Source organism: Protopterus annectens, chromosome 2.part0 (genome assembly GCF_019279795.1).
Source record: "Protopterus annectens isolate FY-2018-M chromosome 2.part0, PAN1.0, whole genome shotgun sequence".
Lineage (NCBI taxonomy): Eukaryota > Metazoa > Chordata > Ceratodontiformes > Protopteridae > Protopterus > Protopterus annectens.
In genome coordinates this window covers 849,235,553-849,263,544 of record NC_056728.1, presented here as the reverse complement: position 1 = coordinate 849,263,544, position 27,992 = coordinate 849,235,553, and the positions used below count along the sequence as shown (strand labels likewise).

At 40.1% G+C, this 27,992-nt stretch overlaps 1 protein-coding gene across 1 annotated transcript in view; it reads left to right on the top strand.

Annotated features, from left to right (window-relative positions):
- The window catches only part of PARM1 (prostate androgen-regulated mucin-like protein 1), a 308,303-nt gene that overhangs the window by 76,367 nt on the left and 203,944 nt on the right, over positions 1-27,992 (top strand). Inside the window, exon 2 of the mRNA XM_044061116.1 lies at positions 25,364-26,056. Coding sequence (XP_043917051.1) covers positions 25,364-26,056 — 693 coding nt within the window. The remainder of the gene's footprint in view (positions 1-25,363; positions 26,057-27,992) is intronic.

The window sequence follows — 27,992 nt, the reverse complement described above, 5'->3', positions numbered from 1 at the left end:
CTATTATTCAAACACTTAACAATTACACAAATGGGAGGTTATCAGTTCTGTACAAAATCTAGAGCATTTTACTTCAGTTTCATGCCTACTACACACCCCTATATTTTCCACAATTTTGTTTATGATTGTAATGCCAGTTACCACCATTGATCAACTGGCATGCACTCATTCCAAAAATAGAAGCACTCACTCCATGGGTCTTGACAATATTTCAGGCTGACAACTTGAAGTATCAAACACCATATAGCCCAATTTCTTCTAAATCTATTCAACCTTAACTCTCTTCACAGGTTCATAGGTTCATAGGTTCATACTAGGCTATCTGCCCTAGGGCATTTATAAGCCTAGCCAGAGTATGTTTGGCTTTCGCCACCCATTTTAAATTAATTTTGCTATGCCCTTTTCCGAGGTTAGTATACTGTGCCTCTGTCTAACAGTGACACAGAAGTGATACCCGGGATAAACCTATGATCTCCCATCCACTCATCAAGATTCCTCTTTGTACTTGAAACTTGGAGAACAGCCACAGCTGTACCCCTTCTCAACAACTGACCTACAACAGACTCTGGTAACTAAAGGTCTATCATTATCAGTGCAACTAACATCTTTAAAGCTGTGGAATGCATTAGCAATGACAACAGCTTAGATGACCTGCAGACGCATGACCACAGCTAATGTGCATTTGTTAAGGGCAGGTCCTACCTACTCAACCTGGCTGATTTTTTTTTTTGACAATGTCACAGAAGCTTAATATGACAGCAAGAGTGACTGTACTGTCTTCCTTGATCATGCTAAAGCCTTTAGCACCATTCCATATACAGACATAATAAAAAACTCCCTTACCATGCTTTCTGGCCAGCTAATTATTTTACAGACCAAATTCACATAGTCCAAGTAGGGGGCAGCTCTTGTAGCTACAAAAATATTGCTAGTGGCACTCCACAAAGTTCAGTTTTGGGTCTCCTGCTGTTTTGCATTTACATCTCAGAGGTGTGAGTGAATACCCAATGTTTATAGATAGTCAAGTTTGTAGACAACTACAAACTTGAGTGCTGCTGCTTCCAATTCATCCCTTAATACTCAAGTTCTTCAGCAAGGCCTAGATCTGACTGGTGTACTAATCATGGGCTCACACTAAATGCTAAGAAATGTAATGTGGTTACCTTTAGTAAGATCCATAGCCCATCCTTTTTTCATATAGTTGGCATTCCTCTTAAGACAGACTCCATTATTAGAAATTATTATTATTATTACAGTATTTTTCCATTACTGGATAGTAAGTTGCTGCTACTATTATTTCTCTATATCCTAACTGTAAACAGCTGTGACATCACTGTTTTATATCCTAACTGTAAACAGCTGTGACATCACTGTTCTATATCCTAACTGTAAACAGCTGTGACATCACTGTTCTATATCCTAACTGTAAACAGCTGTGACATCACTGTTCTATATCCTAACTGTAAACAGCTGTGACATCACTGTTCTTTATCCTAACTGTAAACAGCTGTGACATCACTGTTCTATATCCTAGCTGTAAACAGCTGTGACATCACTGTTCTATATCCTAGCTGTAAACAGCTGTGACATCACTGTTCTATATCCTAACTGTAAACAGCTGTGACATCACTGTTCTATATCCTAGCTGTAAACAGCTGTGACATCACTGTTTTAATATGCTACTGCTGCTGTACTTTATAACAGCTACGTCTAAACTGCTGCACGAGTTCTGTGCATAATCACTGACTGTAAGGTAGATTACGCTATTGTGCAGTCAAGACTGTGTTGATGTTGAAGTGCTTGTTGTTATACTATATTGCATTTTCCATGTGCTTTCTGCTTGAATGTTGCTTATAAAAGATGTCTGCTTAGGTACGCAGCTTTTACAGCCTAAATGACCCCATAGCTTTTACTGCATAATAGTCCTACCACAGCCAGTAACACTTTTATGTTTATCCATAGGGAACAAGTAGCCTATTACCTAAAGGTCGCTATATTTAATTGAAACTGTCCAACCTTTATTTTTGGCTTCTTAATAAAGAATATCAGGGCATGGTAGTGGACTTTCTACAAGGCAGCTACTTGCACACTGAAATCCGCCACCCAACAACTTACGTGCTGCAAGCAGTTAAATTCAATGTAGAACATCCGCCCTTTGATTCTGGCCTCTGTACAATCACAGCAGGGCACAGCAGTGTATCTATATCTAGCACAGAGTGTCGCTCTGAATCCAGTGCAGTCTGAACAATCATCCAGTAGGTCTATGCAGTATAACTGATGCAATAGTGCCACCTGGTGGCTACCCAGTCTCAGCTAATAATTTAAAAGCACAGACTAACTATACATGCCATCTACCTGATCCCTACTCTCAGCCCGATAATTACCTTCAAACACCTTATACAGAGTTTTCTTGGATGTGAAGTAACAGGGGCTAGCTGTATACATAAAGTTGCAACTGCTGTCTTCTTATTTTGCTGACACTACTCATATAATAACTACTATTGTACTGTCAGTAATTACTCGATAAGTACTAACTGAAATATTTCACATATATTTAATGTCTTGGTCACAGAGTCCTAATACAGCAGCTCCCAACTGCTGATGGCTCCCCCTCATAGTGAGCACAGGCAACTACACTGAAACGGTCCCAGGACAAGAGAACTACCAACCTCTCTGCTGTTCACAAAGAAAAGGTTACTATTTGGCTAAAGTAATTCTTAACAAACTACGGGGTTGGCAATGGGAAAGTGTATTCTTAATTGGTGAGCCACTTCCATCCCCCTAGGCTCTAGAACAGTAACAATTAGCTTTCTTGCTGAATTCCCCCTCACCCCCCCAATTTGATCCATTTTACTGCTATTTTTCTCTGGTCAAACCCACCTCCTGAATGTATCTAGACCACTGGCAGACTTCAGTAATTATCATTAGTCATTTGGAGCATTCCTCCATTCTTTCATTTTCTACCAACAAACTGATAGTTTTTTTAGTCACTTACCAGCAGCCCACTCAGCCCTGCTCCGTTCGCCTTTACTACTGCTCGGGCTCTCTCCACTCCCCTACCGTGCCCCCATTCCCCACTCACCCCACTACCCGTAGAATTATCCTAAACCTTGATCAGTTGACCCTCCCACCACACCCATCACCCACCTAACACACCACACCCACAACACACCCATTCACCACTTTGCAACCATCCCCCTCCCCACAAACAATACCTTCACACTCTCCATTCCACACAACACTAACCTCATCCCTACAACTAACAATTTCTTTCAAAATGCTCCACACCCACTACCCTCACCACTACCTTTCTCCGCTAATACTACTTCTCTTATGTACATGGCTCTATTTAGTCTCCAGCAGTACCTCCTATCATTATTCACTATTAATCCTCAGCCAAAAGAAATTCCCACCTTACCCCTTACCACATCCAAATCAGCATAAACACATAGATCCACCCCATATCTCACATAATTCATCCTTCCCCCAAACCACCCAACCAATACACTACTTCTCATTCTCCAAAAAGCAACCCAGCTTCAGGTATCATTACCAACATAGCAGCTCAGTTACTACTAGACCCTGGCCCACTATCTTCCCCCATTAACACAAATAACAGCTACCTTCCATTCAAACACAAGCCCAGTGAGCTACAAATACTAAATTTGAACATCTGTAGTATTATGAACAAAATAGAAGTGTTTAATTCAGCTGTTTCTATGTAAAACCCTGACATAATGCTAACAACAGAGACATGGCTTAAGCCTCACAATCATTCTACCAGGCGACAACATAAATACCCTAGAATCATTTCTTCACTGGACTTCCCACTCGCTCCCCCATGAAACCATAGTCTTAGGCGATGTCAACATCGACTGGATCTCTATCCACTCCCCAACACCCACCAACCACATTAACCTATACAACTTCACCCAGCTCATTCAAACACCCACGTGTATAGATAAAACCACCAAAAGAGAATCCATATTAGACTGGATTCTCACTAATAAGGCCAACACTGCCAACCAATGTGGTACCCTACCCAATTCCCTCAGTGACCATAACCCAGCTTATATCCTTCGACATAAACTTAAATGTAACAATCCAGCCTCCCTACTACAAACCCGTTCCCACAAAAACTTCCCCACAGACGTATTCACAGAAACCTTGCAATCCTGTAACTGGGCTCCCATCAAAACACTCCCACTGGATAATGCAGTAGATCCACATTCCTAAGGATCCTAAATCAACTAGCCCCAATCAAGTCAATCAGATTACATAGCAATCCTGCCCCCCTGGTTACAAAAAATACAAGGACCTTACTAAAAGAAAGGGACAGAGCTTGGAAATCCTGGCAACAACATAAAACACCCACAGCTAGACAAACCTTCTTAGAACTTAGAAACAGGGCAAAAAAAAAAAACAGATTAAAATAGACAAATGTAATCACTATATATCCCTACAAGAAAAATGTAGTAACCCACAAAAATTCTGGGCTGCAGTGAACAACATCCTGCAACCCAGAAAAACCAGAACACCGCCACCAAATATACAAGGCACTAACCCTGACATACCCACCAGCTTTAACAATTACTTCACCTCCTCCATACTACAACTCTTAAAAGACTCAAATCACACTACCCCCCCACCAACCATCAAAGCCCAGTCAAACAACACCCCAATCACCCCCCGTTCTCACTCAAACCAGTATCTATATCAGTCATCCAAAAACTCTTAGCAAAGCTCAAACCAACTACCCTTGCTGTCGACAACCTCCCAGCCAAATACCTCCAACCTGCATCTAGGGCCATCGCTTACCCAATCTCAATGCTTATAAATAGGTCCATTAATAAATATTATGTTCCATCCTTATGGAAAATCTCATACATCATCCCCCTTCACAAAGGCGGCTCCCTCACAGATCTCTCCAACTACTGCCCAATCGCAATTCTTTCACCCCTTTCAAAAATTCTAGAAAGATGTATCCATTACCAACTCCTCTCCCATCTACTCTCCAACAACCTGCTCTCTAAAACCCAGCATGGATTCCGACCATACCACAGTACCACCACTGCCCTAATTAACTTTGCCAACACCATAAACTCATACAAAAATCAAGGTAAACTTGTCTCTGCCACCTTCCTAGACCTATCCAAAGCATTTCACAGTTTCCCACAATAAACTCCTATCCCCCCTCTCCAAACTCAATCTTGACAACCCTACCTTACAATGGTTCAGTACCTACCTTATCAATCTGTCAAATGGCTGAACTCCCTATCCCTCCAACTCCCAGTCAATTGTGGCTTACCCCGGGGCTCAATACTGGGCCCCCTTCTCTTCAACATTTTTACAAACCAACTCCACTTAGCAACCACAAAGGCCAAATCGTCCAATATGCAGATGACACTACCCTAATCTGCTCTGCACCCAATATCCACCTCCTGCAAATCCAAGCCCAAGAGTCCTTCACAGAAATAGAAAACTCACTAAACAATTCTCAGCTCATATTGAACCCCCAAAAAACTCAACTAGTACTATTCCACCCAATAAAGGCTAACAACCCCACCTTCTCCATTCTCTCTGCCAATAACACCTTCATAACACCAGTCTCTGAGGCCAGACTGCTAGGTCTTACAATTGACCAAAACCTTAAATACAGTAAACACATATCCCTAACCATCTTCAAAGTCCACAAAAAGCTAGGATGCTTCTATCATAGCAAAAAGCTCATAGCCTCTGAATCCAAAGTTGTCATAACCAGAATTCATCTCTTATCAACACAACTATATGCAACCCCAGTGTTAACTAATGTAAATAAAGCCGACCTGAACAAACTTTCAACATGTTACAACAAAATAGCCAGGTTTGTAACCAATGCAAAATCTCGCTCTCACCACTGTCAATCCTTACAGAAACTTCACTGGCTAGAATTCCCAAACCTACTTCACTGCCACCAGCTCAACTTAGCCCATCAAATACTATACCACCCAGATAAAACCCCTGCCCTAGTAGGCTTCCTAAACTTCTACAGCACCAACAGGGAACTACGAAACAGTAACAAAGCCGTAATTGAAGTCATTCCATGCAAAAACAGCTCAGGGAATTCTCTATTCATTAATAAAGTTGCAAAAACCTGGAACACCCTTCCACCAGACCTCAGGCTACAAAACCACACTGTCACTTTCAAGAAACTGCTTAAATCACACCTTTACAGAAAACATCTATGTAACTGTAATGACCCTCCCTGAACCCACAACATCCTAGCTATCTTTCATTCACTGACCTTGATGTACACTGTTCCACTGACGCTATGCTCTGCCTAAGCAATTTTGTACATATGTAAATCTCTAGTAAATTTGTTAAATACTATGAAGTTCTATTCTATTGTATTGTATGCCTGAGCAATTTTCTATTGTATTGTCTGCTTGAGCAATGCTTGTACTTATGTAAATATTTAGTTGTTGTTGCTGTTGCGTCTTTCATCTTTTCCCGGTTAGGGGTCATCACAGCGGAACTCCAGTCTGCTAATGATTGGCAGTAGATCTTTACGTGCCTAGTTGCCAGCCCTGATGCACAACCTTCAACGAAGGTATGCCCATTCACGCATGTCTCCACGCAGAAGACGCTCTAGCTGAGAATCGAACCGGACAGCGTCTTACTGTGAGGCGACAACGCTACTGCAGCACCACCACTGTGGATACTTATGTAAATATTTAGTATATATGTTAATTACTATGAAATCCAACTCTATTGTATTCTATTTCAACTGCATTTTACTCTGTTTAAACTTTTTGTTATCTGTTTTACTCTCTGTAACTCTGTGGAGCTTTTCTCCCCAGGACTCTGCTGAAAACGGACACTTGTTGTCTATTCGAACTATCCTGGTAAACAAATGTTAAATAAAAAAATAAATAAAATAAATATTATAGATCTTGGTATGCATCAGGACAATGAGCTCTCTTTTGACCATCATGTCTTAGTTGTGGTCAGAAAGTTCTTCGGCCTTGTCCACTTTATCAGTTATGACATCTCTTCTAGGAGAAGGATATCCTTGTTTCCTTTGTTTATATATGTATGTGTGTGTGTGTGTGTGTGTGTGTGTGTGTGTGTGTGTGTGTGTGTGTGTGTGTGTGTGTGTGTGTATGTATGTGTGTGTGTGTGTGTGTGTGTGTGTGTGTGTGTGTGTGTATATATATATATATATATATATGTGTGTGTGTGTGTGTGTGTGTGTGTGGGCCCACTTTTAAATTTCGAAATACCAAAATCTTGAATTTTGAGATACTGAACACAAAACATCAAGATTTTGGTATCTCAAAAGTTAAAAGTGAACGAAAAAAAACACAGCTAAAACAATGTTTTTGCCGGGGGGCAAGCACCGCTCTGCCCCCCTCACACACCCCCTGCTTAAATATACCAACTCCGAGATTGCGCTACAGTGAAGAGAACGGTAATGCCCCTGTTCCACTTACCGTTCTCTTCACTCTAGAGCGATCTCGGAGTTGGTATATTAAAATAGGGGGTGTGGGGGTGCAATGGGGCTTGTCCCCCTGCAAAAACATAATTGTATTTTTTTTTTTTTGGTTCAGTTTTGCATTTTGAGATACCAAAATCTCGGTGTTTTGAGTATGGTATCTCAAAACTCGAGTTTTTGGTATTTCAAAATTTTAAAGTGGACATATATATATATATATATATATATATATATATATATATATATATATATATATATAAGTATATATGCATGTGTTACATGTGTATTTGTTTGAATGTATACATGGAAACTTAAACATTTATATACTCTTATTCATTTGTGAAATATCTTGCAATACTCTACCAGGTTCTTATCTACTCTTATTGTACATTTTGTACACTTGTGTTTTCAACCAAAAGGGGTGATATTCTCTTATTGTATAATAACTTCTGTAAAGTCTACATTCTGTATGCTACTACTCTGTAATGTCAGTTTTGTAAATTGTTCTTCTCTCTGTAAACGTATGGAGTTTTTCTCCCCAGGACTCCGCTGAAAACGGACACTTGTTGTCCAGTCGGACTACCCTGGTAAACAAATGTTAAATAAAAAATAAATAAAACAAATATTATAGATCTTGGTATGCATCGTGACAATGAGCTCTCTTTTGACTACCATGTCTCAGTTGTGGTCAGAAAGTCCTTCTGCCTTGTCCACCTTATCAATTATGATATCTCTTCTAGGAGAAGGATATCTTTGTCTCTCTTTACTTCTTCCTCATCAGACCCACTAACAAATACAGTGGCCCCATTGGAATATAGTTCTCCAAGTACCTTGCTCAACATGAAAGGCTCCACAGATTCCAAACTATAAAAATGTCTGGTTTAAGACACTTGAGCTGATAGACTAAAATCCGTATCCCTCTACTCAGTCTCTTACAGAGTCCTGCGAGGCAGTCCTTGTCTTTTGTGTCGTGCTAAGAAAGATTATTTTTCAACATATTTCATCATAATAGATTGAACAACACAGCTAATATGCCCTCCAAGGACTTAAATCTCCACTGTATGATCAGCAAGTATTATGCAGAAATGCAATGGCTAGCTCATGAATTTTGTATGAAACACACCTTTTTCTGTAAGTCTGTAATTAGTAGCATATAACTGAGGTATTCAAAAACTGATCTCTCTTTATCATTACAAGAGTAATGTGGCTAAGCTTCTCAGTGGTTCTCCAGCCATAAGCTTGGTATAAACCTATGAACCCTTGACCTTTTATGTAATAGGAATAGATAATATTTGAATGTTATCAGGAATTTTAAGCTTACTTTTGCCTTATCAATGCATACTGGTAGAACATTTGGGAATGTTGTTGTGTTTTAGTATTAGACGTACCACAAAATGTTTTGAAATGTTTATGACACAACTGCTTTTGAAAGAAAGAAAATCGGTATCAAATGCTGTTGGTTCTATGCAACCACCTGTTTTAAATGAAATGTTTCATTTTAAATCAAAATTGAAAGCTACAAAGCTGAACTCTTGCTGTGTAATTTTAACTAATGATTGATAACTGTTTCTGACTGGTCATTAAAGGTTCAGTTTTGTTAAATGTGTATGGCTGAGTAAATTCTAATTTTGTATTCTTATTCTGAGAAAGTTCTGCTTTAATGATTTTTTTTTTCAGTTAAAGATTTCCAAAGTTTAGTTGTCTTCATCTGTTACTTATTTACAATAAAAATCTATTCTGAAATGCTGTTCAAGGAATTGGTTAAAGCACAAAGTTTCATTTGAAGCATTGCTTGTTAATTTGTTAGTAAGAAAACAATATTTTTGGCTGTCAGTATGTCAGACAAATGATTTGTAACATGTGTAGGTTATTGCCTTAATTTGCTGTACAGCAGTTGCCAGATCACATTAAAACATGTCTGTGTTATTAGGAAGACATCACAAAAGAATTACTAAGAACATTGGGAACAGTAGCCTGCTTTTCCCTACCTTTTTCTAGTGATGTTAATAGTAATAGTAAAAATAATAGTATGAGTACTTGTCTGGGTGACACTATACAGTGTTTTAAACTGAACCAGTACAAAATCAATTCTTAAGAATATGCCTGTTCTTCCCATGATGCTGTACTTTAAGTAACTTCACACAACTACATTTCCTTTATAGTACTGCAAAGGCAGAACTTTTATTTTATTTATTTTATTTTACATTTGTTGACCGTGATAGTCCGACTGGATGCATGTCCCTTATCAGCGGAGGCCCAGGGAGAAAAGCTCCAAGGGTAAGCAGATACAGCATTACATAATACCAGCATTACATATTACAAACAGACTATTTACAGAGATTACATAAGTAAGCAATTTAAACAAGTTCCACAGGTTACAGTTAATCCTGAGCACAAGTCAGGATTAAATTAAATTACACAGTAAACTGGTTAACAGATTTTTACACATTCTAGAGAGAGTTAGCCAGGCTTGATACATTGACATAGCCAGTTAAGTGACAAATGTTGTTTGAGTCTAGTTTTAAATTGACCTAAGTTGGAAAGTAAGGTAATATCAGCTGGAAGAGAGTTCCAGGATCTACTTACAGAGTTTGCAAAGAGAGAATCACCGGCTGTGTTATTAATTTTGCTAGTCTGAATTAGTAGTTTGTTAGAGGATCGAAGGGGTCTAGGATTGTTATAGGGGATGATAATATTTTTAAGTGCAGGAGTATTGTCCGGATTATAGAGGATTTTATAGGCCATAATCAGTTGGTTATACTGGATTAGGCTGGGTAGTTCAAGCCAACCAAGCTGATTTAGATTGATGCAATGATGTGTCCTAAAAGGCAGCCCAGTGGCAAACCTGGCAATGTGGTTGTAGCAAATTGAGAGTTTGTTAAAGACAGTCTTGTTTAAATTCGAGAGTAGAGGGGATGCATACAGAAGGGTTGAAAGAAGGTGAGAGCGAGCTATGGCAATTTTAGCTGGAGGAGTTAGGAAGGCTTTTATTCTGTAAAGTGACCCTAGTTTTTTATTGATGGTTTTGATAGTTTGGTTAACATGTAGGTCAAATTTGAGATTATTGTCTATGATGACACCTAATAGTTTTGTAGATGGGTCAGGGGAGATTTTTGTGCCATCATTTGATTTTATGGTAAAGGTGAAAGCGGTAGACCTACGTGTTGGTGAAAATAACAGCATTTTAGTTTTTTTGGGATTTAGGATCAGACGATGTTCAGAAAGCCAGTTTTCTATTGTATTAAAGGAGGTCTGGGTAGCTGACCATAACTCTACTGGAGATGTGGCTGAGCAAATCAGAGTAGAGTCGTCAGCATATTGGATACAGCTGACTTTTGGGATGACAGTATAAAGGTCGTTAATAAAGATGGAGAACAGCAAGGGCCCTAGTATAGAGCCTTGTGGTACTCCAAGGGTGTTAGGTAGAAGGTTAGAGAGTTTGTTCTGCCAGAGGACAGCCTGCTGTCGACCATTCAGGTAGGATTGAAACCATTGGAGAGCTCCAGTATCTAGACAGAATGTTTGCAGGGTGTGGATTAAAAGATGATCAACCATATTGAATGCCTTGGAAAGATCCAAAAAGAGGGCTGAGGATATATAATTATTGTTGCAATTATGGTTTATGGTGTTAATAAAGGCTAGGAGGGCTGAAGTAGTGCTGTGATGAGGACGGAAGCCATGCTGAGTGTCTGCCATAAGGCGATTTTGGATTAAGTGGTGCATGAGTTGTCTATGAATACATTTTTCCATAATCTTTGCAAGTGGAGAGAGTATAGCTATTGGCCTATAATTGGAGAATTTAGTAGAGCTGCCTCCTTTGTGAAGTGGGATTACATAGGATATTTTCCAGATGGTGGGAATTTTAGCTTCTACTATGGTTCGATTAATTAGTATTGAGACCGGGTAAGCAATAGCATCAGCTGATTTTTCTAGGTACTCGGCAGGGAGTTGATCAGCAGAAAGTGTAGTGGGTTTTAATTTTTTGATCAAGGTATGGTTAAGTGAAGTGGTGACTGGTTGGAAGCTGAACGCAAGTAGGTTTCTAGGGGTGCTACTTTCAGGACCAGGGGAGCTAGGAGGTAGTTGGCTAGCTAGGGCTTGAATTGTCTCAGTAAAGAATTGGTTAAAACTATCAGAAACATCTTCATGGGTTTTATCAATAGTAGTAGCAGGGATTGGGGTTGAAGTTTGTCCAGGATGTAGTAGATTATTTAAACCTGCCCAAAACTTCTGAGGGTTATTTTGATTTACTGTCTGTAAATTACAGTAGTATTGTTTTTTGTCTTATAAAATTGATTTTTTGGTTTCGTTCCTGGATTGCCTGTATTTAATGTGATCTTGAGGGTCTTTAGAAGAACGCCATAAAGCCCATGCTTTGTTTCTAAGGGTAATTTTGAGTTTAGACTCTATAGAAAGCCATGGTGCAGTTTTTGCCTTGGTTCTCTTTGAACGAACAGGTGCATGCAAATCAAGGATCTCTAGGAATTTGTTGTTAAAGTATGCTACTGCTTCCTCTAAGGGGAGGTGTTTTAGAATAGACCAATTACATGAGTTTAGTTCTTGTTGGAATTTGGCAGGGTCAAAGTTTTTATTGTTTCTAACCTTTCTGAGTAAGGGTTGTTGGGAATTAATGGTTTTGTGCTTAATTACATATGTGAGAAGGTGATTGCTTAGGCCATTAAGGAGGGTACCAGAGGTGTACAGTTGGGGGTGACTGTTTATGAGTACCCAGTCTAGTATACTTTCTTTTTGGTTGGGTTTACCTATCCTGGTAGGGGTGGATATGATTTGTGTAAATGCATGCAGGTTAATATGTGTGGTTGGGGATTCTGAGGAACACGTGCCCCAGTCTATGTTAAAGTCTCCAAGTAGTAGGGTTTCTTGGGTGTACTGACATGATAGCCAGTGCAGGATATCTTCAAATGTAGATATATTGTTACCTGGGGGAATGTACATACAGATGATATTAATGCATTTATTTTTATTAAGCTGCAATTTGGTGGCAAGAATCTCTGAGTTATTAATCTGAGGAGGTTGTATTACATCTATGGTGGCATTCAACTCAGATTTATAGAGTACAGCTACCCCACCCCCCCTTCCTCGAAGCACGATCCAGCCTGTGTATGTTGTACCCAGGTAGTAACACTTCATTGTCTTTAGTGTTTGTTTATCTGAAACCTGGTTAAAACCTGAGAATCTCAGGGGAGTGGACATCCAGAAGTGCATGCAATTCATGTACCTTGTTATTAATGCTTCTAATATTGAGATGACAGACTAGGAGAGAGTTAGTTGGCCTATTAATTGTAGGTTTGTAGCTTAGATTACAAGTAGAGGGGGTATGTGTATCTGAAGTGAGTGGGCCAGGGTTGGGGTGAATATCACCACCAAGTATTAGGTTGAATCTATACTTGGTGATGAACTTCAGGAATTTGTTTATTAGTTTGTGGTAATGTTTGGATCTAGAGCTAATGTGCCTGGGGTTGAGATGTTGATAGACTGAACAAGATGTTGGATAGGATCTGGTACTGTAAGTATGGTTGAAGGTGGAAGGATTTACAGCTGGGGTGATAGTATGGCCTTTTGGGACCTGAAATCCCGTAAGAAACTGGTTTTCATACAAAGTAAGGAGGTATGGTGCGAACAAGAGGGGTAATAAAGAGGAGTATATCATTATATGTGATTCAGCTAGTGAGATAAGGAACTGTTTTACCTGGTGATGCAACACCAGAAGATAGAGTGGTGAGGTAAAGGTACTGGAAGGGGGATGGGAGAATGCCAGATGAAAGCTAATAGGTGCTATTAAAATGTAGGTAGTAGAATGGGGATGGGTGGAATTATACCAGATGAAAGCAGATATGATCTAGAAAGTGAGGGAGTGGCTATAGAAATATAAATTTAGAGGTACTGGGGGCGGGAGGAAATTGGGGGCAGGGAGGGGAGCGAAGAGAGCCCGATCATAGCGGGGCTATTGCAGTTTACAAGGTTTCCTAAGGTGTCCTAAAGCTATAAGGTAAGTATTACAGCTCTTAATGTAAGAGCCAATTTACTTCAGTTACAGGGGAAGGAGGCAACCACTCAAGTAGAAACAAAGAGCCCTATGGCTGACCAATATGGTGACCTGCTTAATTACAAAGCACTATAAGTGAAAGCTTAACAAATGCTTTTTGTGTGTAACCTACTCTGTTTAAACGTTGAGAGAAACTGATTGCAGTCCTGTAGACACCGTTTTGTAGGGAACTGTAGAGTTCAACTAGGAAAAGAGAAAAGCAGAGATTCTAGGGTAAGCATGAAGGCAACAACAGGCAGATATTATATAATAATGCATTCAGAAACTTAATCCTAACAGATAAGCATGTCTGACACTGGCACAAAAGATCAGCTTCTGCTTGCATTCATAGGTTCATATAGGTCAAAGGTGCTTAATAGGCTATTGATCTGTAAGAATCTTAAGACGCCTAGCCTTACATTCCCACGATAGTTTTTGCTCTTATATTTTGCATACAGACAACCAAGAGATCAACTTATACACTGAGAGCTGCATTCCAGTGTCCTAACTTTGGTAACAGATTTGAAACATTAGTGGGTGCAACATGATGGGCATTTCATGGCTGTTGCCCTTTCTGAACTCAGGTCAGGCAAATGTCCACCTGGCCTAAACCATGGGGTGGCATTAACATAAGCATTACTTACGCATATCAGTGAAAGGTCTCTTTTGGCCCATGTGCTGAAGCATCTATATCCCAGTATACTCCATTCTGTGTCACTTAGGGGATGTCAGTAAAGCTGCCTGACTGAGACTTAAATGAGATCATGCTTAAGGGTGACTCAACTAAGTCGCAGTTATATAGTGTTTTAGTATTGGCTTGTCATAGGTCTGAAGGGTAAGGGCGCCAGAACCATAGAGCAAGGGGGAGGTAGCCCCCCACCCCACTTTTACAGCTGTAAGACATGTTTCTTGGGGAAAAATTAATGAAGGGACATAGGCAATTACCTGCAAAAAAAACCTCCATGGTGGAGTTTTTATTTAAGGGAAGACCCATGCATGCGTTGCACACTGTGGATTTAAACACAAGAGCACGTAAGTTAAACTAACTAGCTGTGCCATTGGTAAGTGTTTGTGAGTGCCTGATCACAATAGTGCCCAAGAATTTTGCTGCCCCCTCCTCGAATGCTGATCATTGCTGCCAAAGTCATACTTCCTTACAGTAAAGAGAGTTTTGCTGATCCGTGGTAAGGAAAGAACTGGTCGTTAGTATTATTCAGGCTCAAACCCTGTACCTTAGGTACAAGGAACAAGAGCCTGAATTCTGTACCCATACCACCACTTGTTTGTGATTCAAGGAGTTTAGTCCATAGCTCTCAACTGTCCAGATTTTCACAGAATGTTTGGCTCATACTTTTGGTCTGTTCCTCTTAAAATTTGGGGTTTTCTGGCAAATCAGTGAGAACTGAATACACTAAACAATGATAGCCATTTAAGTTTCAGGCTTCCTATGTTTTAGGAAACACATGGTAACACAAAAACTTTATTTTAGCAACTTTCTAAGATTATACAAGCAATATTTAAAATGTGTCCCTGGTTTGGGGCCTTTGCCCCCCCCCCCCAAATAAATTTTGGCTTTTTCCATTTTTCTTATGAAGTTGAGAGATTTAGTTGAGTGTCAAGTGGATTTTACAAGGAGCTGAGAGCTTCAGGGGAAGAGAAGTTTAGTGCTGCTTATGCTAAGCTGTTTGCATTGTTAGTAGCACAACAGGTACTATACTTGCTTTTGATGCAGAAGGCTGTGGGTTCTACTCCCACAGTATGCAGATGGATCACTGATACTGTAGTGTGCTGTACTTTAAAGGGAGTGGATGCTACAATCCTGTGAATGTCCTCCTTTGGAGGAGTTACCTAGTGACCATGAAGTTATCAGTTTGCCATCCATTCCCTATTGCAATATTACTAGTTTATCATTTTTAACATAGGCAAGTTATTCTTCAAGGGCAACAGGCACTTTATTTGTAGATGAAACAATGAAATATAAAGTTGTTTGCTAGCAGCAACCTCTTCATTAGTTACAGATCCCTTTAATGTGGAATTATTTAGATGACTTATTTCTGCAGAGATTTTGCAAATGTACTTGTTGCCTCACAGCAAGAGGTTCTCCCGTTCGATTCTCAGCTAGTATGCAGGGAGTGCCTTCTGTGTGGAGTCTGCATGTCCTCCCCGTGGGTCGAGTGGCGTTCCAAAAGACATGCGTGAATTGACGTGCCTTCGTTGAAGGTTGGGCATCGAGCTGGCAACTCAGCACCATGAAAATCTACTGCCAATCATTAGCGGACCAGAGTTTCGCTGTGGTGACCCCTAACCGGGAAAAGCCAAAAGACAACAACAACAACAGCAACTGACATTGGTAGATTGTAATGACAGAAGTTTGAGTGGCATTTTATCATTGAAATCTTCTGAAATGCATAGTTTTGTCATTATTGGGTCATATATTTTGTTTCATTGCTTTCTAGAAGTCTGTTCAAAACTACAAATTTAAAACATATTCTAACAAGAGCTGCTGTATTATACAAGGAATATAATTTAGTACAATCAGGAAGGTGAAGCAAAGAATGCATACATGTATGCATGGCCCTAAAAATGTGTAAGGAGCCTGTTGTTTGAAAACAGCCCAGAGGTAAGCTTAGTCCTCCACTGGCCAGATGCAAAATTAATGTGGGTTTTCATGCCGTTTCAATGAATGTGAGTTTCAAGGGCAGAGAAATTTACTGCTCATGCCAAATCTGTTTTCATTTTGAGACTGTATTGTTTGTTTAGCAAATTGCTCAGTGTTTGAAACTCAAGTGTCTATCATTATTTAAGTTTTGCAATCCTCAAAGATTTGCTAGAAAATCACACATATGAGGAACAGACCAAAAATATGACACAAAATCAGGGACAGTCAAACATATGCTCTGATCTCTCAAACTCTTAGGGCAAGAATCGGGAGAAAGTGTGAAAGGCTCAAAATCATGGGCAAATTTTAAGCTTTACTCTTGTCATCAAAGCAATGGATGAAGATAAAACAGTTCACACCACATTATCTTGACATGGCCAAGCCGTTTGACACAATCCCCTACTCAGGTGTAGTACAAAAGATGAATAATGTAGGAGCAAACACTTAGATCACTAGCCAGACTGGCAACTTGCTCACAGGATGCAGGAGATCAAAATAGGGGAAGAGATGAGTCACTAATGGAGCCCCCCAGGGTTCGGTGCTGTGCCTTTTTCTGTTTGGCATATACATCTCAAAAGTGCAAGGAAATACCAAAGGGCTTTGGTCGACTAAGTTTGAGATGACTGCAAGCTAGGAGCAGTTATTGAATCCCCAAATCACATAACCATCATGCAGGAAGGTTTGTCCCAAACAATAACTGGTGCCAGAATCATGAATTGAAACTAAACTCTAAAAAATACATCATCATATCATTTGGGAAGTCATCTACTCCAGGGAACTGCCAAATTGACAATGCCCCTTGAGAACTGACCTATTTGTTTGGCATTTGGGAACTTGTGTATACAGTAACCTAACTTTTGACCAATGTGTACCCAGAGTCATAAGAAAGTCTTTCTTTATTACACAGCTTATAAACAAATTGTGACTAGATCAAGAGATGTTATTGTCCCCCTTTACAAAGCCCTCATTAGGTCAGTCATTTTATATGATGCCCACTTTGGCATGTAGCTGTCCAGACCCATGCAATGATTGGAATGCCCACAGAGATACCTTACTAAAAGGATTCAAGTCCTAAACAAGAGCTCCTGCATGGACCACCTCAAAGATTTATCACTATACTCGGTATCCTACAGAGTGCTTAGAGGTAACGTGTCTGGCATACAAGGCATCCTCCGACCTAATACAGATGGACCTATTGAACATCAGCAGGTCAAATGGCATCAGAAAAACTCAGTCCACGTATCTAAACTGAATGTTGTGGACAGATGGACGTATATCATGGAGGCTACCACTGTTCTAGAACAGACTATCCATTCAAGTAAAACAAAGCTCATCCCTGTCCATATTCAAATGCAACTTGGATCTAAGATGGCTAATAGAAATTGTACTGCAGGATTGCCCCTCATACCACTAATGGATACATGCACTTCCGAAATGCTGCATCCCTTACCCTCAAAATATCTATGGTATGATCACAGTTATTCTCACAAGGGTAATATACAATTATCACCCATGGGATAGGTAAGACCAGTCAGGAAGTGTTAATTCAAGCACCAAAAGGGAAATTAGCTAAACTTAAAATGTCCTCCAAGTGAACCTATGTTGTGGTAGTAAATAGTTTTAAAACATTGCCATTTTTTAGATCACTAAGTGCTCCTCTCACCCTCCATCCTCCCAAGCCTTCAACAGCTTCCAGTGCCTCTGCTTAAAGGTTTAACCCAAAACTGTCAAGAACAGCATGGGGAAGCCATAAGCAAATGGTAGCTAAATCTGCAAAGCACTCACTACTGTGGAGCCAGATGGAAAAACCCAATAATCCATAAAATGGAGACCTGCTAAAGGAAAAAAAGCAGCAACATGCAGGAGCATATAGCACAGACAAGCAAAAGCATGATATCCATGAAAAATATTTGTATTTTGATACACTTGAATAAAGGTGTCACATTTATTTGTTTAGAGTTACAGCCCCTAACTAAAACAACATGGAGTGAGGTATGGGAGTATTCTGGAAAAGAAAATTGCACTTTAGTAATGGAATATTACCTCTGATATTAGAAAGTCCACCCTTATTTGAAGGGATATTTCACAGTTAAGGCTCATCTACATAGCACAAGCAGAAAGCTATAATTAAAAGTGGAAAGGGGTGATAATGATGAAATGGGGGAAAGCTCAAGAAATAAGGAGAGACAAGAATTGTGGATGTAGATCCTTAAGAAGAATAGCAATAACCATATAGAATTGTATATTCATAACATAGCACACATTATTTTAAGATTTTAGCCAACACGGGAATAGATTAAGGAGATTCTGCTAATGGTGATGACTGTAATTAGGGCTATAGAAAATAGGCAAGACGAGGCTGGAATTTACTGCAGAAAACTGGTAAAGTAACCAAGGTATTGAGAATAAATAGAGAGGGAAAGGTAATATAATGGGAAGAGGTGAATAATACATTTGGACTGCAAGCTAGAGATTGTCATCCCTGTCAAGGATTGATGTCAGAGTAAAGGCAAAGAGAAAGGAACAGGGGATCCTAAGTGAAATACCAGCATTGGTAGTTTTTAGTAGAATCTAGAACATAAACTGCTATAAAAAAGGGGATAATTAGTAGGGCATGCAAAATATTGTATGACAACTATAGGAATCAGTCAGGAGAGGTTAGAAAGAATTGGGAAAAGACACTGGATAAGCAATTCACAAAGAAACAATGGGGGGATATATGTATGGCTCCCAATTTGCTTGGAAGTGTTTACACAGGTATTATTATACATCATGCAGACTCCAAAGAAAGTTTCCTTGGGTAGATTGCAAATGTTAGAGGGGTGAAGTAGAAGAAGTAGGTAATTATGAACATATTTATTTGGAGAGTTATGAGTTGGAAGACTTTAAAAATTCCCTGCAGAGTACATTGTCAGAAATAGTGGTTGAGCAACTTAACTATGGAAATTCTTTTTTTGAACTGTGATTCTGAATTGGAATTGCATAGACATAGTAAGGCCTTGCCGATTTTAATTCTGGTGGCACTCAGAAAAACAGTTACTAGAAAATGAAAGTCAAAGTCTAAACTAACTGGATGAGAAGTAATTACTATAGTAACACAGATAAAAAATTGGAAGTGGCATCTTTAAAAATGGTATGAGCAAATTAGATAGGAAAAATGGGAAGTGTGGGAACAATTCATGCAGTGTAACGTTTTGGAGGAGGAATGAGGTTTAAGGGAAGGCAGAAATTGAATGAGCACTAAAGAATTTCCTTAAGTAAAGTTAGCAAAAGCACTAAAGTACTTCTGTGTGGTGTGATTCTTATTGCTGCTGAACTGCTGGACTGGTCCTTTGGGTGTTTTGAGATTTTCATTGGTTTACTTACACTGTTAATAAGTTCTGTTTTTCTATTTCTAAATTCATGTAAAACTGTTTTTAAACTGTTTTTAAGAAATTGATGCTGACTATTTCTACTTGTTAGTATTCTTCTCATATTATTTTTTAACCTGAAATGTCTTGCTTTTAAAAATTGCAAATTTGTCCATATAATACTGCTGCAACATAGGAATAATTCATGTATTCTCTGACTGAGGGAGGAAAGTTTACATGTAATCTGATACTTGTGAAACATTTAACCTGTAGACTATTAAAGATAAGAAAAATAAGCTGACACTGCAGAGTCTGAAAGGTAGCTCTGTGCCACCATTGAAGGAGATTTGACTGTAGGCCTAGCTAAGGGGTCAAATGCGCTGATCCCAAGGACCAAGTCAAAATCTTTAGACTTTTCATCTCATAAAGACAAAGATAGGGAATATCAGGACGAAAGGGAGAAAATGATGAAGCAGAAATATCACAAATCATACTAAAGATATTATTCCTGTTGCTGCCCAAAATCAGCCAAGGATTAAGGATTGACTTTGTCCCTTTCTGGGTTTTCAAAGCTTTCAGCTGTTGTTGAATCTTCTCCTCCCAAAATTGGCCAGAAAAGATACTGTTTCTCCAGCTTTGGTGGGCCCAGACACTCTTTCATATTTTTCTGATTCAGATATCAACAGGATCGCTCCAGACCATTGTCTTCCAGATTTGTGTAGTATTTTAAGAGCACTATGAGTAGATGCTGAATACCTTCCTGTAAGTTTCGCAGGAAATATTTTGTTGCCACTCCTCCCACTGGTACCAGGTGGATAGAGGTCCTCTTTCCATGTCATCCTTTTCTCCTTTTTTCATTCCACTTGCCCTTTAAGGCCCCCAGTTAGACTTCGTTTCAGATAAAGCCAGTTATGAACCTTCAGTTGTCAATGTTAATAGATGTGTTCACAATGAATGTGGTCTCTCTTCCAAGGCAAAAACCTTTGGGACTGTCTTCTGTTTTGATGATGCTATCCAGTTTGATGGCTCCTATGTTGATACTTTTGGTTTAGGAGTTTCTTTTCTATGCTGTTAGGGCTGAGGTGCAGACAAACAGGGCCAGTGTCAGTGCTCATTGTCAGGGTCATTGTCAGTCTCAGAAAGCTTGGCCTTTGAGCAGTCAGACCTTGACTGAGGTGCAGTGGTGCAGCGGTTAACGTTGCTGCCTCACAGCAAGAGAATGTCCAGTTTGATCCTTGACTGGGGTGCCTTCTTTGTGGAGTTTGCATATTTTCCCTGCATTCACATGGGTTTCCTCCTACATTCTAAAGACATGCATATGGAGTATTTCTTCCTGGGCCTCTGCTGAAAATAGGCTCTGTCCTAGTTGGACTTTCCTGGTCAATGAATGTTAATTAAAATAAATAAAGTGATGTTGGTTTGGTGTAGGCTCATCATCCCCCTTGTCAGGGTTCAGGCACTGGGATCAGGCCCGTTATTGGTACTTGCCTCAATGTGTTTCAACTTGTGGCAGCTGGGGACAGTGCCCTCATCTCCTCCTTGGTGACCCTTCCAATGGGTGCACCTTTTATTCAGGATTGCATGGAAAGTACATGAGGTTGTAATGACTGCCTGAGAAGGGCAAACATGATCCTCCAGGCTCATAAGGGTTGGACTTGTTAAGTTTAGACTCCTTTCCTTACTCCACTGCCGCAGAAGCATGCCTTACAAAGGCTCCTACTCTGCAAAGTTCTGCTGTGCAACCTCCCAGTAAAGAGTCTGGAGTGATGGACTGATTTGTCCCTGTAATCACATCTATGCAGGTAAAAGCTACACTCTCTAAAACCAAAAACACAGCATCCATGGCACCGGACAACATCCCAGGCTGTGTTTTACATGAACTTCAGAACAAACTGGCTCCCCACCTAAGCACCATATTCAATCATAGTCTCATGTCAGGCTTTGTGCCCACTGAATGGCACACAGCAACAGTTATCCCACTCTACAAAGGGGGAGTCACCACTGATCCTGGGAACTATCTGCCTATTAGCCTGACAAGCCTGGTCTGCAAGGCCATAGAATGTATCATCATGGAACTCATAAACAAAGACATTGGTAACCTCCAAACTCTGGACCCCACCCAGTTCATGTTTGTGAAAGGCAGCTCATACCTTCTGAACCTGATCAACTTCTTTGAGGCAGTCACCAAAGCCGTAGTCGAGGGTAGGGTGGTTCACACACCCTATCTTGACCTTGCCAAGACTTTCGACACCATCCCCCCATTCTGGAATTCTGGAATTACAGCTAAACTCATGAAACTAGGTATAAATCCCTACATCACAAGATGGGTTGCTTACTGGCTCACTGACAGAATCCACACTGTAAAGTTGCAGACTCCAAGTTTGACTTCAAACCAGTGGCAAGTAGAATACATAGGGTTCAGTGCTGGGACCTCTCCTGTTTGGTATCTACTTCTCTGAAGTACAGTCTAACATAGAAGGCCACTGGCTAATGACGTTCACAGATGACTGCAAACTAGGAGCCATAGTCGAGTCCTCAAATGATGTGGACATCCTACAGAAAGGCCTCACTGAGACAGATGCCTGGTGTCAGAGGCATGGCCTCAAGCTCAATGCCAAAACGTGCATTGTGATCCCCTTTGGTAAAATCTCTGTACCCATGAACTACCACATAAACGGCAGTCTACTTAACACCAAATGTGTAATAAGAGACCTTGGGACCCAGTTGGACAGTAGTCTCTCCTTTGATAATCACATCACCACAGTAGTCAGGAAATCCTTCTATGTGGCACACCTCATCTCAAAAGGGTTCTCATCCAGGAAAAAAGAGGTCATTGTTCCCCTCTACTCGGCACTCATTAGACCCATTATAGAGGACAACGCCCGTTTTGGAATGTACCTCAAAGATATCTGCAGCAGCTGGAAAGGCCACAGAAGTACCTCACAAAGAGGATTACTGGCCTCAAACAGATGCCCTACACTGACCGCCTCAAAAAACTCCAGCTTTACTCTGTAGCATATCACCTACTCCAAGGAGATCTCAGCCTAACATATAAAGCTATGTTAAACCCAGAGCTGTTGGACATGCTACACCTAAATAAATCCTAATCCCTCCAAGCTACACACTCTAGGGACCTAAACCTTGTCACCACAATAAACAGGACATGCTGGAGGGATAGATTCTTGTCTCAGAGACTTCCTATACTCTGGAACAAGCTCCCCATCTATGTCAAGCAAAGTTCTTCATTAGCACTCTTCAAGGAAAATCTTGATATGTGGATGGGAAATAGGAAATACACACTGGGGATCACTTCTGTGGCTCTGCTCGACAGGGGCACAGGAAATTAATTTTCTTAGGTGGCGTAAGCCAGGGAACCTTGTTGGCTAGGCTTACTTAGGCCCTTGGGCCGATAGCCTAGTATTTACCTGTGAACCTGTATTTCCTCCACATTCACAATGAGGGTGATAAATTATGACATTCGTTACAGTTCTAGTGGGAGATGGCTGATGGGATGGCCCCAATTGCTAGATGTTCAAGGTTAAGTTACTGATGGCAGTGATGCTCTCTGTCTCAAACCTCACCATGTGACTTGCAAACAGCTGTGTAGGTAGTGCAGTTTGGGCAGCAGATACCAGCATGGTTCTCTACTGACTTACTTAGCTGTGATTTAGATTCTGCTAAAGATTCTGAGGCATCCTTCCTCAACACGCTTTGATACATCTGCCTTTTTTTCAGATCAAAAATTAAAAAGAACCTGGAGAATATGAAAAAGGAGGATAAGACCCCCATAGCTGTTGATGCTGAGGTTCAGTTTCCTCAATGTCATTTTCAATGGTGCACTAGATTCCACTTCACTTGTAGTACACCATGACCATCAGCATCAGGGTAATCAAAGATCTGCCAGGAACCAATGAGGCTGAGGCAAGACCAACTAGCAACAAAAGAGAATCTATAGTCCTCCTTCAGGGGGACAACAACCTTGCCCAATTGCCTCACTGTTTTTGTCTGTCTGTCCAGTTGGACCCATGGATGGCTATCATGTATGACTGGCAAATTTCATCATCACCATCATCATCAACGTTATCATCATAATTAACTCTCTTATCTGAATTTTTCTGCATAGGATCAGGTTATCATGTTAAGTGTTGTCATCTATCTCACTTCAGTGCCATTTTCTGACCTTCTTCAACAGACATTCCTGAAAGCTGTAGGTCTTCTGTCATGCACTCCTTCCATCTCTTTGATGTGCATCATCATTTTATATTGAATACTTATATATTTTTATGTCCGTGCATGTGCGCCCCTGCACGTGTACATATAACCATAATGTAAGCAAAGCCAACCTATATGTCATTAAATTATTGAATAAAAATCTATCCTGTCAATGTTACATTTCAGGTGCATATCACACTAGCACTGGTTGTTATATTGCCCTTTTAATTACTCAGAAAGTTTTGGAATATAATAGTGCAATCATTTTTATAATTCCCAGTTGCGAGCGCATGGGTGTGTGTGTGTGTGTGTGTGTGTGTGTGTGTGTGTGTGTGTGTGTGTGTGTGTGTGTGTGTGTGTGTGTGTGTGTGTGTGTGTGTGTGTGTGTGTGTGTGTATACATATAACCATAATGTAAGCAAAGCCAAAATACACTGCATTGTTCATTGCTAAAATCTCTCTTGTCTATATTACTACTCTTTTGCATATCATACATGAATACTGATTGCTACATTGCCCTTTTAATCAGATTGAAAATTTGGAGTTTCTCAGTGAAAGCCTTTTCAGTATACAAGCCATAATCTTTTGCTGAACATGACTTCTTCCAAATACTCAGAAACTCTAACATCCTTCACTTTATTCAACTGCCCTGTCATTCCCACTTTAATTACACAGCTGTAATTGTCACCCACAGCACCTCAGTTTCTAAATGGGACTTGTCCTGAGTTATTGTAAATATAGATGAGTATGATTAAGTCTGTGATTATAATCAGCTTAGTATGTGTTTGAGATATGGATGCCAAGAAATTCACCTTGATTGGGCCTTGTGCTATAGGAACACTTAAATGGTTTGTCTTGTTCACTATATTGAAGCATAATCACCCTGATGTATGTACTATGCGCTTTGTTAGCTAATAATGGTATTTTATAGATGTGCATTTTCATTATACTCTTGCCATCTTTTAGTAAATGTAGTTCTGACTTTTTTTGTATTCCTGGGTTGAGATTGAAATTGGTCACTTGTGATCTGTGCTCTGCCTCAGTTAAATTTTAAACATAATAAAATAAATAACATTTTGACACAATTTTTGATATAGTAAAATAATAGGAAACCAGGATATGACACCGTCATATTCATGTATTATGATATCCAGATCTGACATGTCACATAACTCTCAATGTGTCTAATCTCCACTGCAGCAGAGCACTTGCACATTTGATACTCAGTTATTCACCAAAAAGAAGGAATGCTGACCCTTAGATATTAAGCTCTTACCGCCTAATCTTGATCTTTGTTATATGATTTCATTTCTAAGTCTTGGTGCTCAACATTAGAAGTGTGTCTAATAACTGAAAAATTACTCATTTGCTTGCTGATATTTCTAAACAGTCTTCATTATGTATTTCAGCCTATTGCTGTTGACTTTAGTGTTTATCCTTGGTAGCTGATATGGAAACCTCTGTTACAGATGGACTTGCAGTAGCTACTGTAAAAAGATTTGTGTACACAGTAAAGCACAGAAACCTTGATATAATGCTACAGTGTAACTAGCTAGTAGTATACATATCTACAACTGAAAATTATCACAGACTTTCATAAATAATATTTTCTTCTGTATTTAGGAGAAAGACTGACATCATCACTCACTGAGACTGTAAGGCATGTATCTGTATCTAGCATAACATCTAGCAGCCCACGACCAGCAAGTACAAGCATTGCAGCTACAAGAGAACTACTAACTGTCAGCTCCCCAACTGCTGTAAGCACTGCAGCTCTGGCAGGGACAGATACTCCATACCTTTTTACAGCTGGTGTACCTAGAACTTCAGCTACAGTGCCATCTACGGACATCGACTATGCAGATACAACTGGGAGCAGCACAGTCACAGCAGAATCACCCAAAAATGCAACTGCATCCTCAGCTTCCAACAGTACTTCTTCATTTGCATCTGAACTTGCAAACACTTCAGTGGTTACTAGTAAATGGTCAACTGTCACTGCAACAACAACACAACTTGTAACATCTGTAAACACAGCTGGAAATAATTCCTACAACACTAGTATATCTACAGAGAAACCATTCACATTGGCAAATGGCACTGTAGTATTCACACCAGTAAATGCAACCACTGGGTCAACCGAAGCTGGAGTTGGCATAACGACCACAGCTACATCTTCTTTGACAGTTCTAGTACATACCGCCTCTGCTACATTCTCTCTGGCAGCTGAGAGAGTCAGCAGTGAAGTTCAGTCTGCAATCACTGGAACACCAACTGAGAGCCTAGAAAAGCCTGAACAGAAGGCACTAAGTTCAGGTGAGTTGAGCTTACAATTTGTCATCTGAGCAGTAGGAGATTTCTAGTATTAAACTGTGAAGTAATTATTTGCATGTCAGCTGTAGACTTGCACACTAAACTGTAAAATAATCTGAAATATGTTGCAAATTCTACAAGTTTTACATTAGGTGTATTGAGTTCTGGCTTCTAGAAGGTTTCTGTTTTGCTGTGGCTTGCTACTAGTCTCAAGTGGTAACAAGCTGCATCATGAGTGTGCAAAGATGGCAGGGAAATAGATATAGAGAGGAGTAAATAGCCTTCAGGACTGGTGTCATTGCTGATTTTGGTGAGTAGGCCTAATTTCACTCCGCCCTTTTTTGTTCACCTAGCTGAACACTGGCGTACCCTCACCTAATACCTTTATGTCTACTGCCCCATATGACCTTATTTACCTTTCTGTGCTTCCATTGGGCCATTGCAACCTCTTCTCTCTTTTTGAATCAGCACCTTTACAAGTAATAACTGCTTGAATAATAGCTATTTATATGTCTTTTAATGTGATATTGTGACTATCTGTGTAACCACACTGTTCTTAATCTGCTAGAAAACTACATTATCCTTGTAAACTAAGTGTGTGGTCTGGCTATATACATGGGATGACCTTTCATGAGCTACTAATGAGTTCTATATCCAAAACAGGTTACAAACTAAGAATTGCTGACAAACCAGATAAATGGAATCCACTTAGGTACTGGGACGAACCACACAAATGGAATGTTTGTCAAACTCATTATAGCCAAGTGACGCCTCCAGGTGCATCTGCAGTTAACTCTTTCTGATGCATCTAGTCGTCAAATATTGCTTGTTCATATTTTGCATCAATAATTTCAAAGCCATGCTATGTACAAAGTTTTAAAAGATTTTATCTTAAAGTTTACACAATAGCAAATGCGACTGCATTAATATTTGACCTTTGTCTAGTGTAGATAAATAGATATTAACTGTTGTTTTTACGATATTAATTACATAGATATAATTTTCACGTTTCTAAATATCTCAACAACCAAGTAACACTGACAGCACTCCTTAGCCTCATATGAAACCTCTCAGAAGAACAAAATGCTGCTGACAGTATGTGTGTACCTTGAGTGGTTGCTGAGGTATTGTAAGTTGTTTGCAAAATATTACAAATGCAATAATTACTGTGTTTACTGTGACTCTAAAATTCAGTTTGAGACTTAGAATCTAAACAATACTACCCCTGTAAAAATAGATCTGAAGTAGTTAACTTCATTTGCTCTGCAACCTGTGGGTATCGGATCCGACTCGGATCCGAGCCGGCAGCTTTCCAAGCTAATAGATCTGAGCTCCAAGCTTCTCCCCCTACCCATAATGCCCTGCCATCTCCCTCTAACCCTCAGATCTCGTTTGCCGCTGCTTCCATAAGCTTCCCTAGAACGAGCTCCGAGCAATATTACTGTAAGTTAATCTTTAAAAACTTCTTTTCTGTCAGATTTTTCCTTTTCTTGGTGTGTGTGAACTCCCCCTATATTTTGTAGTCTTTGTTGGGTAGTTCTGTTATATTTTAGTTAAATTAGTTTTACCCCCCCCCCCCCCGCATGGGTGAAGGTGTGTGCTTGTGGGCCTACTTTTCTATATCCTTTTACAATGGCTGAAGGCCCTAAAGCCATTTTCTCAAAATGTACCAAGTGTTGCCATAAGCTGTCTCCAGCAGATGGTCACACTTGGTGTGTCCTTTGCCTGGGGGTTGACCACTTTTCTTCGGGCTGTACCATCTGTGCAGCCTTCAACCCCAGGGCATTGAAGGATAGGAGGTCAAAGCTCATTCTGGCAGGCCTTTTGCCCCCAGACTCTGCTTCTTCCACCTCGGTGGCGCCGACCGCAGCTGCGGCTGCCCCACCTGTCGCTCCTGATCCCTTGGCCGGGACTCACCCTCCCACCTTGGCCCAGGAGG